The 12,065-nt window shown below is 38.7% G+C and overlaps 1 protein-coding gene across 1 annotated transcript; it reads left to right on the top strand.

Moving 5' to 3' along the window:
- Positions 1 to 2,351: 2,351 nt before the first annotated feature.
- On the top strand, positions 2,352 to 8,509 carry LOC114313398 (LRR receptor-like serine/threonine-protein kinase EFR). Its single transcript, XM_082904946.1, has 4 exons — positions 2,352 to 2,364; positions 3,305 to 3,613; positions 7,711 to 7,835; positions 7,979 to 8,509. The coding sequence occupies exons 1-4, from the start codon at positions 2,352 to 2,354 to the stop codon at positions 8,507 to 8,509; spliced, it is 978 nt and encodes a 325-aa protein (XP_082761072.1).
- The last annotated feature ends 3,556 nt before the right edge of the window (positions 8,510 to 12,065 follow it).

The following is a 12,065-nucleotide window of genomic DNA, read 5'->3' on the forward strand; positions in this document are numbered from 1 at the left end:
ATTTGTTTTCCTTTTTAAGGGCAGAAACCTCTCTCCTCAGATCAACCAACTTTGTCCTGTTTTCAAAAGCTTGCATTGAAAACGAATGGGCATACTGAATGGCCTGAAAGAAAACATAAGTGCTAGAAAATATTTTAAGTATGAAACAGAAAGAAAGTAGAAAATTCCAAGCAGGAACACTTACTTGAATGGAGTGCTGGAGCATTAGAGCGTAATTCTCGTACTCACTGTACTCAGCATTTCGCTCGAGGTCACCCGGAAGAAGCAACGCCATGCTAAGTGCAACGCCGACATTTATGTCGTCGGCATTTTCACTGGACATAATTGGCCTGTCTTCCAAAGTAATTTTGGGAGCCCAAGGGACATCCGGTTTCTTGGACCCCGAGGTAGTAGCTGAGGCCGATCTTGGTTTTTTTGTCTGTGTGGATTCAGAGGGTGGGTTTTCAGCAGACCTTTTTGCAGAAGCAGAAGAAGTCTTCTTACTCTCAGCCAGTTTAGAGATGGGCAGAGCATCCTCAGCCTCAACCTCAGTAGCTTTGGCCTTGGGCTGAGCTTTTTTTATTCTTTTTGGCTTTGGTGGGGGCATGGTTTGCGTCGGTTGAGCGTCAACATCCGTGGGAAGGTCAGCTAGGAGATCTTGGGCAACAGGCTTCGGGCGACCCATCTCAGCAGTTTTGACGAGTCGTCGCCGACGCTTTCTTTCTGGTATTGGGATTAAGAATGGGGCTGAAGTTGATGGTTGGTCAGCTGGATCCGAGGTTGACCCTTGGTCAGCCCGAGATGTTGATGCTGTTTGAAGAATGGTAGCAGAGGGAGGAGATAGGCTCTTCTTCTTTCTTTTTGAGACGTCGGGCAGTGTGGATTTGTATGTCGGAATAAAGTTCAGAAGGAGAGGTGCTTTTCTTTTGTGGACAGGCAAGTCCAGGAGCCTTTTCAGATCCTTGCTAAGAACGTAGGATTGGCGAAAGTCTTTCGGTAACTTACGAACGTCTACAAGAAGAAACAAACATTAGAAACAGATTAAATATTGAAGACTTGAAAAGAAACAACTAAGTAAAAAAACACTGGGCTCTTACCCTTGCCCTCTTTAACCGTTCGAGGAAGAGGGTATAGATGGACATCTTCGTCTGGGGAAAATTCCCAATTTCCAGAGACAATGAAGTAGTCATCTCCAGCCCCCTTGTTGGAGTCTGGGAGGTCGGCTACGATTTTGAATTCAGTAGACCTCGGCTTGAGGTAGTAGACGTAACCTTTTGCCTTCAGGCTAAGGGGGCACATGGTGTAACAATATTGTATGTCGGCTAGGGTGATTCTAACGTTTTCTTGTCTGGCTAAGGTGATGATACCAAAAATCACCCGATAGGAGTTTATAGCAAGTTGCATAGGGTTCAGCTTATAATAATGCAGAATCTTGCGAAAAAGAATGTTAAGTGGAAGCCGAAGTCCACATTCAGTAAAGGCTACAATAGGGAGAGGCATGGTGTTTTCGGTAGGCATGATGGAGTCATCATCCCTAGCCAGTTTCAGGTGAACATCGACAGGGACGGAGAACTCCTGCCTAAAGTACTCAAGTTTGGACGGGGTGTCAACCCTATGTCTCCACATACCCATAACGTCGGCCTAAAGACAGAAAGCTAGGTTTCAGAAAGAAGGTGGTCGTAAGGGGTTATCGGGACCTCGGCAAAAACCTAGGAATATACTGGTAAGGGTTGTTTCAGTTTTCCCTAAAAATTGAAGGTTCTATAGATAATACCCAAAACTAAATCTATGGAGGCAAAGATTGAAAGCAAAAATTAAAGGCAGAAATCTGGAAAATAAGAAACAAAGAACGACGTTTCAGAAACAAAGAACAGAGGTATGGTTCTCAAAAGCGAAAGAAATACAGAAGTAAAACGTCAAGAACAATGGCAAGAAAAGTATTAAAAACAGTGCAAGTGTTCAAGATATGAGTAAAATCATGGAATAGACGCATCCAGATGAGTAGTTCAGCAAATCAAAGGTTTGAACAGCGCAATAAATGGCAGTAAGTAAACGAAAGCACATAAAAGAAATTGGGAATAAGAAGAACAGAGACTTACCAGAACAAATGAAGCCGGAATGAAAGTCGCCGAAGTAAGGCAATGATTGCAGACAAAACGGAATAACGAAAGCTTCGTTGGAATGAAAGAATGAAGACAGTTGCAGGGCTTGGAGCTAGAGCAATGGCGGGTTTGAGAAAGTTTAGAGGGAGAGAGAGCCAGAAAATTGAATGCAAAAGTAAAGAAATGAAGATGGAAAGGAAAGTTTTATCAAAAACTTGAAACGGCGGCAAAACAGGGCATTTATTGCGCCTGGAGGAACGAATGCGTCAGATGGCGCAGACAGGTGAAAAGACGGTTTACAAGCGCGTCACAGACACGAGCCAATAAAGATAAAACACGTAAGGGGAACGGTTGAGAAGAAATGCGTGACAGCTCATGCGCGTGAGGGAATTTGTTTAAGTTCTTGTTCTCCGAAGAGAACACGTCGGCCTGAAAATGAATGATCTCGGCTAAACATTTTTTTTGAGCCAATATGCAGAAAGAAATATCGATATAGGTTCCATCACCTCAGAATGTCGAGGTAATAGAACATAGGAGGCAGTTGTGGGGATATATTTTCTGAGTACCAACATGTAGCAAGGTGATGCCGACGTGTCAGCCGAGGTGCCACGTGTCTTGGTCGTTGTGACGAGGTCATCTCAGCTAGGCCGAGGTTGCCTCTAAAGATATCGGAATCCGAGATAAGCGGATAAGGGACAAGAGTCCTAGAATGAAGAGGGAACTCAACTTGGATATGGACAAGAGTCCTAGAGAAAAGAGAAGACTTCTGCTAAGATAAGGATAAAGCTCTTAGGGAGTTTATCTTTATCTCTTGAGGAATCCAAAGTAAGTACTAAATTGAAGTCCATAGAAGTCAGGCTTCTAGTAGGACTTGGATTAAATAAACTATAAAAGAGACGCACCCCTGTGGGTCTAAGGTACGCAGTTTTATACTCAAGCTTGTGAGTTTAGCACTTGATTATCTTTGAGAGATATACTGACTTGATCGTCGGAGTGCCCCCGGGTGGAAGAGCCACCGCCGGAGCCTTTTCTTTCTGTCGCAGGTTCACTGAAGCCATCTATTTTGCCGATGCTCTCCAGCTGATTACTAGGTGGGCAGTGTGGTCAGAAAATCACCCACACACTTTACTTGGCAAACAATTTCTTCACTAGTCCCATACCCGATTCGCTGTCAAATGCTTCGCAAATTTCAAGGATTGACATTCCTTACAATAATTTCACAGGCAGTGTACCTATGAGTTTTGGGAATTTACAGAGTTTGTGGTGGTTCAATGTTCTTGACAATGATCTCGGAAGCGGTAGGCCGGATGATCTGAGTTTCATAACTTCTCTGACCAATTGCAGCCAGATAGAATTCCTGGACATTGCTGACAATCGTTTCGGAGGCGTGTTGCCGAGCTCGATCGCCAATCTGTCAACCCAATTGACGAAGTTACTTGTCTGTGGAAACAAAATTCATGGAACTATACCTGTAGTTATTGCCAACCTCTTCAACTTGGACACACTCAGTATGGGGGAAAACTTTCTTACAGGTAAAAAAAAGATTTCGTTCGAATCAAATAGATCTTACACAAATTTTATGATGAATTTTTTATTAATTGACCCTTATAACAAATTAATTGTCTATTTTTTAACAAAGACATAAATTCAGACTTAATTATTTAGAATTATTATTTTGTAATTTAGATTTATTCTGCACATAGATTCCACCATATATAAATTTAATCTCTACCACATAACCACTCAATCAAAAAATTATCCCAGACTTTTCCTTTAAAAAAAATTATAGATTAATGGTAAACATTACAAATGGTAAACATTACAAATATTAAAATATAAAATTATAAACTACTCCATCAAACAATAACTAATTTTTGCAATTACACTGATAAGTTTTTTTTTTTTTTTAAATGCCATTTCATAAAAAATAAAAGAAACTAATTAAAATAATAACTATTTTAAACTGAGAAAATTAGTCTAAGGTTCCTCTTCCATTTTTAGTAATGGAAGAGATTCATAATATTATTTTTTGATGTCTAAGATCCCTAAACACACACCCATATATCAGATCAGAGAAATTTGACTCTCTCTTTCTCTTTCTGATCTTCATTCTATCCAAACCAAACCCTCTCTCTTTGTGCACATTTCGATCTTCACCTTCGCCTCTGTATTTACCACGCCATCGCCGGAATGCTGCGATCTAAGCTGAACAACTGCGATCTGAGCTGCGAGGGTTCGTGAATATTTCACTTTTTACTACTTCACCGATGAGTCAGTTCGAGGTGACTTCGAACTCCAGTTGTGGTGAACAGAGCTCGGAAATGAAGGCCATGGTGATAAGAAAGACGAGCCATGGTGGCCAAAGATGCAAACATGAGATGATGTCATCAAAACATGCACCATTGTTATATAGGTGGCTTCCACATAGTAGTTTTGTAAGCTTTCCTGACTACATTAAGGAATATTATAGTCTTTGGAGTTTCAGAAGGAAAAATGATCAAGTGTCTTCAATTAAATTCCGTGTCTTCAATGTAATAAATATGCTATGAATGAATTACACACAATTTACAGTTGCTTTCAATTCATGAATTTCTTACTCTCAAAATAATTTTGTTATATTCTTTTTCAAATTAGAACAAATGATCATATTTCATCAAAGAAAATACTTGATTCTGATTCTGCACAAGGTCGTTTTGAAAATATACAAAATACGCACAGAGCTGGGGACATGGATTTAGCAAAGAAGGTGTTTGATGAAATGCCAAGGAGATAATGTCTAAGGTCCTTCAAATCAATTTAGAAAAATTTCAATCTAAACCAGAGAATTTCTCTGGACCAAACCAGAGAAAATTCAGTCCAAATCAGAGAATTTCTTTGGACTAACCCAATTTTCTCTGTAGCAGAGCACTAGTCCTTATTGTTGTCTAGAGAAATTTAGAATTTTCTTAGTGATATGTCCAGAGAAATTCTCTAGATCGAATTTTCTCTGGATTGATGTTGAGGGATCTTAAATATTATGAAAATATTGAGTGTCCTTTATGTTATAAAATTTTAAATCCAGAGACCTTAAAAAAAATTCCCAAACTTGACCGCATCGAATCATATTTTATTTTTATTTTTCACTTTTTTGCTCAACATTTTATAAAAAATAAAAAAAATAAAAAATAAAAAACTAATTAAAATAACAATTATTTTAAACTTAACGGCATCAAATCATATAACCATTTAACTAATCAAGACCGTCTATTCTCACAAAAACATGTACTTGACCACAGAGGATGAAACCCTCTGATAATCCGATCCCGCGTCTCCTTCCTTCCTCCCGCTTCCCCTTCCACTGCGCAACTCTGCGTCCCTCTCTTCCTCACTGTGCGGGGGTGATTTCCGCACAATGAAGAAGGGTTGAACTTCGTGGATGAACAGCAGGCTTTGGGAATTGAAGATCTGCACAGAATAACAAACGGTGTGGCTGCCCGACCGGGGTTTGGTCGGAAACCCCTCCGATGGTAAAGTCAAGGACTTAGGGAGAGGAAAAAGAGAGAGGAGAGAATACAGAGTGTATATGTGTTAAGTGTATGGATCCTCCTTCGAGAGTGAATAGTGTTCACCTTTTATAGGAGAAAGTTGTTTGTCGTTCAAGTCCTTCTCTCTCCGCTACCTGTCCAATGTGTCTTATTCGTGGTCGTCTCCCATTGGAGGAGGACGACCACTCCGCCTGACACTCGGGTGCAGGTCTGTTTTGTTTGTCTCATTAGCGGACATCTCTCATTGGAGGAGGACGACCATTCCGCTTACCATTCGGATGCAGGTGTGTCATATACGCACCTTGTCCCTCTGCACCTCCACGTTTCCACGTTCTGTTCATACAGAGGGAGAGGAGCAGAGTTATTTGTCTCTTGTGGGCCCAAGAAAGATCTTCAGTGAATTGGCCTCCTCTAAGTTGGTCTGCTCTAGAACGGTTGTCCAACTAGGAGGTCCAATATGTTGCTCAGCCCACTTCGGAGTGGTTCTGTCCATCCAGAAGGTCCACCATGTTGCTCGGCCCACTTTGGAGTGACGCTCGTACATTGGGCCGAACTCTTATGATTGTCTTACTTCGGAGCAAGTGTTGGCCATAGGGCTGAGGTGTCCGACCTAGCTCCACTTTGGAGTGAGTATCGCATTGGGTCTAGGACCAAGACTTGATTAATTTTTACTCACTTCACTCACCTCCTCTGCTTGAAACTTCAAACATCACCGCCAACGAAACCCTAGCTCCATATTCTTGATCTCACAACGGACCCTACTTCCACCCCCAGTTGGTACTCAGCAGAGGTGAATTTTGAGGGAGCCTTGTAGGTGGTGATCATGGATTATGTCCTCAAATTTCTCCTCTACATCTATAACTTCAAACATTATCTCTGGCCAGCCTGTATGAATTCTCTTATTATTTTCTAATCAAGTCCTAATTTTATTCAATATATACATGTATGTGTGTGTGTGTGAATGGGGATTGGGTGTGTGGGTTAATGGGGAATGGGGATTAGGGTTGGGGGAAAGGGGGTTGCTGGGATTGGGGATGGAGATTGCTGTGAATGGCAATTGGCAATGGCTTTTCTTTTCTTTTCTTTAGTTTTTAGGTGAATTGCTAATACACTTTATTTTATTTTAAGTTTGTTTAAAATATAAATTGTCTCTTATAATTTAAAAAATTATAAATATTTCCTTATTAAAAATTTTTATTTAATAGAATTAACTTAAAGAAATGAAATTCATAATTACCCTCCTATACAATAATAAAGTTATCTAAATTATTAATTGAAACATATTTTTAATATCATTAAAAACCGTTAATTGACTTAATGATTTATTAATAAAAATGGCGATTTATTATGAAATTAGAAATCTCAGGGGATAGAATGTAATTTTTAAAACCACAGGAGGCGATTCGTATTTTAATCAAATCTCGGGGTGTATATGTAATTTACCCTTATTTTTATTATTATTTTTAAAGTAATGACTAAAATAGCTAAAAATTTAGGACTAAATTAGATTAATTAAAAATTCAAGATTTGATTTGTTATAAGAGTTTCTAGTAATTTTTTTTACAGTAGTGATTTAGACCCCTTCAAACTTCAACCCCCACCACCCCTATACACACGTGGTGGTTGGTGATTGGAGGAGAAGAAAAAAAAGAAAAAGAAAAAGCGACTAATCAAAAAAGAAAGGGGATCAAAGGGGGTGAAGGGAAAGGGGGTCCCAATCTTTATTCTTTTTTTTTAATGGTACTTTAAAATCTAGTGGAATCAATTGACACCGCACTCATCCATGTGGCCTTGTCCATGCAGGTACTGTTCCGGCTCCGATCGGAAAACTATCAAACTTGAAAAGACTGCATTTGGAATCAAATCAATTGAGTGGAGAGATACCATCTTCCTTTGGCAACATCACTCAACTGTTGTATATTTATCTCCAAAACAACAGCTTAGGAGGAAACATACCTTCAAGTTTAGGCAACTGCCAAAGCCTACAAACTCTAGACCTTTCTCACAACAAACTCAATGGAACCATACCCAAACAGATCTTGAGTCTCTCATCTCTCTCAATAGTCCTTAATGTGTCATACAACTCTCTGAGTGGTCCATTGCAGAGGAAGTTGGGAATTTGACAAATCTTGCAGCACTTGATGTTTCGAAAAAACAAATTGTCTGGAGAGATTCCAAGCAATTTGGAAAATTGTTTTGCTTTGGAATTGCTTTCTATGCAGGGGAATTTGTTTGAAGGAAACATTCTTGCTTTGAGTGGTTTGAAAAGCATTCAATATTTAGACCTTTCTCCCAACAATCTGTCTGGCCCAAGTCCACAATACATGGCCAAGCTTTCCACAACATTTGAATCTTTCATTTAACGATCTTAAGGGTGAAGTGCCTGCTCAAGGGGTCTTCAAAGATGTGAGCGGAGTTGAGGTGTCTAGCAACATGAAGCTCTGTGGGGGGATCCGAGAACTGAATCTTCACCTGTGCCCCGTGCAATCAACTAAAAAGCCCAAGAAGCACATTGCTTTCAAGTTGATTTTGGTTTTGATAATTGTTGCCTCTTGGTTATTTTTCTGTGCAAAAAAGTTAAAGAATAAGCCACAATCAACATCATCTTCCGTTGGGCATGAACACCCAAAGATTTCTTACGAAGAGCTCCTCAATGCAACTAATAGATTCTGTTCGAGCAATTTGATTGGTTCGGGTAATTTTGGGACAGTGTACAAAGGAATTCTCGATCCAGATGAAACAATTGTTGCAGTGAAGGTACTCAATCTTCAACAACGTGGAGCTTCCAAGAGCTTTATTGCTGAATGCCAAGCTTTGAAAAACATCCGGCACAGAAACCTTGTCAAGATTGTCACTGTTGGGTATACCCCCTTATTGAAGTGTGGGACACAATTGGTTTATTAAAAGAGTTTAATTTAATTTGGTATTAGTTATAATATATTTTTATATATTATATCTAATTTGTGGAGACCTAATTCAATTTGGTAACAATTAGGGTTTGATTACAAAACCCAATACTCAACCATATATATATATAGATATGTATGGCTTTTTTTTTCTTGAAGTATAATGCACAACGGCTGCCCTAATTAATTTGTTGTTCCCCGAAGTGGAGTAAAGCAGCAGCAACATTGATACTTGGGTGCATTGATTCTTGGGTGTACATTCAAGTTGGTGCACTAGTTTTGTGTGGAATTAAGTTGGTGAATATTTCGTTATTTTGGGTCCTCTTCAACTCTGGTTTCGAAGATTTTGATTCATCTATTTAGTGAGGTCTTTTCTTTTGTTTATTTGTGATTATTTAGAATTCACCTAAGGGTGGTTTGTGAGACCATTTGTGTCTCGTTTGTAATCGTTTGGAAACTTTTTGGTTGATAGTGGAATCGGATTTCGATCCCGTGGACGTACCTCATATTGAGGGAACCACGTAAAATTCTTTTGTTGCTTTTGATTTAATTTTTCCTCATTAGCTTTTATTCCCATTGATTGATTTACTTGTAGGGAATCATATATTTTCCCTAACAACTGGTATCAGAGCTTACGGTTTATTTGGGTTTAATTATTTGTATAAATCAATCGAGGGGAATGTGGGTCGTATGTCTAGCTTCAATGGAAGCAATTGGGTTACTTGGAAAACTAAAAAGAAGCAAGAAGACACAATGACAGTTACTACCGATGATCTCATGGTCGTTTGTGAAGATGATTGTATCAATTTTGTGGGCCAATAGAGCAATTGAGTGATTGATTCTGGTGCTTCTTTTCATGTGACTTCTCGAGTTGATTTCTTCACTACCTACACCAAAGGAGATTATGGTTCTGTTCGAATGGGTAATGAAGGTTTGTCCAAGATTATTGGCATGGGTGACGTTTGCTTGGAAACAAATTTGGGCTGCAAGTTGTTGTTTAAAGATATGAGGCATGTTCCCGACATTTGCCTCAATTTTCTCTCTACTGGAAAGCTAGATGATGAAGGCTTCAACAACAAATTTGGTGATGGAATATGAAAGCTCACAAAGGGTTCTTTGGTGGTAGCTAAGTGCAAAAAGACTCATATACTTTATTTGATGCAAGGAAAAATTTGTAAAGGTATTGTCAATGCACTTGAAGATGATACTTCTACTTAATTGTGGCACAAGCGGCTTGGCCATATGAGTGAAAAGGGGATACAAGTTTTATTCAAGAAAGAACTTCTACCCGATTTGAAAGGTACACATCTCAAAACTTGTGTTCATTGTTTGGCGGGTAAACAACATAGAGTTTCTTTTCATAAAAATGTTGCTTCTAGGAAAGAAAATGTATTAGAGTTGATTCATTCGGATGTTTGTGGTCCTTTGAAAGTTAGAACACATAGTGGTGCACTTTATTTTGTTACTTTCATTGATGTTTATTCAAGGAAAGTTTGGGCTTTTTTACTAAAAACTAAAGATCAGTTCTAGAAGTACGTAAGCATTTTCAGGCCATGGTTGAAAGAGAAACAGGGCAGAAATTGAAGTGTATCCGATCAGACAATGGTGGTGAATACATTGGGTCATTTGATGTGTGAAGCCCCTGAAATATGTATTCACTTAAAAGACCCTAATGTTTGAATTATTTTCTTAAAGCCCCATCGTTTACTTCAATTAATTCGAATCTTGTCGGTTAGCATTACTATTTTTGTTTTTATCGAAACAGGAATTTCCCTAACCGGATTAGGATCCCTAACTTAATTTAATTCTACATAAGTTACATGTATTTAACTCCAAGCCCTCACCCTTTAATTAAATTCAAAACTTGCCCCAAAAACTAGTACTTGTACCTTGTATCTTGAAGTACCATCAATCTTGTAATATATATATATGTATATACACCTAGAGGAATGTGCCTAGAACATAAAATAATTAAAAATTTGGCCCTTCACCCTTCCCCATGGTCGGCCCTTCCTAGGAGTAGGTGGGAAATCAAATTCCCAAGAAACACTATCATGAACTTCTAGGAAAACACCACCTAGTGACCTAGACCTAGGATGCAAAATCCAAGAACTAGTTTCATTACAACCAGGAGTTGCCTAAACCAATGAACAATCCTCCCAAATCCCTTCCATTCCTTTAGAATTCAAACAAATCCTAACCTTTCCGTCCACATCCAACTAAGGGACTTTTAGGACTTTTTGCCTCAAAGGTTTGTCTATAAATACCAACACACCCCCTAGCTTGCAAACACACACAACACACTCACTCACACACACATTTCAGTTAGAGAGAGGGAGGAGAGCAAGAAAGAGAAGTCTAGAGGAGAAGAAGGAGGAAGAAGAGAGCTTCATGTGCAAAGTTTAGTAGGTAAGCCACAAACACAACATTCTCTTCCATTTTTCTTTTTTTTCAATACATGTTTCTGAAGGTTATAAATAATGTTTTCAGATCTATTATTACTAAGTTCTTATGTTAAAAATGCTAAGAGTTGAGTATTGATTACATCTCTCTTGTATTTTCTCCATTTTGGCATAAAACCATCTTCTTTTTGCACCAATCTCTCAACTTTTCAAGGGCACTCTTCCAAACAAATTTTCTAAGTTAAACATGTGATAGTTAGCATATTTCCTTCACAAAAGAAATGAAACTTTCCCTTGGTGGAACCCCTTTTTCATAAATCTTCTTGTTTTGGGCGAAGTACCCTAGAATCTGTTTTTGCAGCCCACTTCCAGAAATTCCAGAACAATTTACAAAATTATTTTGGACCTCTATTTCATGTCAAAACCTTCCTTAAGATGTTATCTTTCAACTAAAATTTGTTTCATCGAAAAACATCAAGCGGTTTGCAAGAAAATCAAATTTTCGTAATGGTCGACGGATCTGGACAAATTCTGGACAGCGCTGGAGTATTTTCTAAATAACTTAAAATCTGGAAAAGCAATCTCATTTCTGAAAAGTGTTCTAGAAACTAGATCAAATTATCTACGAACCATAGCGAGACCGAGTCCGGTGGAAGATTTAAAATATTCCTTTTATCTCAATCTTCATGTGATATTAAATCTGGAAACTGTGTTATGTATGGATGTTTTATGCCCTTGAATTCATGGAATTGCCTACTTACATATGAGCGTATCTTGGCATGTTATTATGTGTATCATGGTTATGTTATTTATCTTCCTCGCTTTATGGATGCATGCCTATGTGGATATTATTGTCTCGTAAGTTGGATTAACTTGATTTAAAACATTTAATTTAACGGGAAACCTAATTGGGAGGGTATTGGGTTTTCGAACACTTGAATAATGAAAAGATGAGAAATGTGATATATGGATTGTTGGGATGCGTTCCCCATTTGAAAGTTAAAGTCTTGCGCAAGTAGTTTTCGGAACCCTTGAACGGAGCGGTTGTATTCGGACCCTAGGTGGTTTGGTGTAAGGAGGGATTCGGACAAGACCCTATTTTACAGTCTCTTTTGAGGCCCTGCGGTTGGTGCTAAGTGGTACATAACCGTT

Source organism: Camellia sinensis, chromosome 14 (genome assembly GCF_055761805.1).
Source record: "Camellia sinensis isolate YWXY chromosome 14, ASM5576180v1, whole genome shotgun sequence".
In the NCBI taxonomy this organism is placed as follows: domain Eukaryota; kingdom Viridiplantae; phylum Streptophyta; class Magnoliopsida; order Ericales; family Theaceae; genus Camellia; species Camellia sinensis.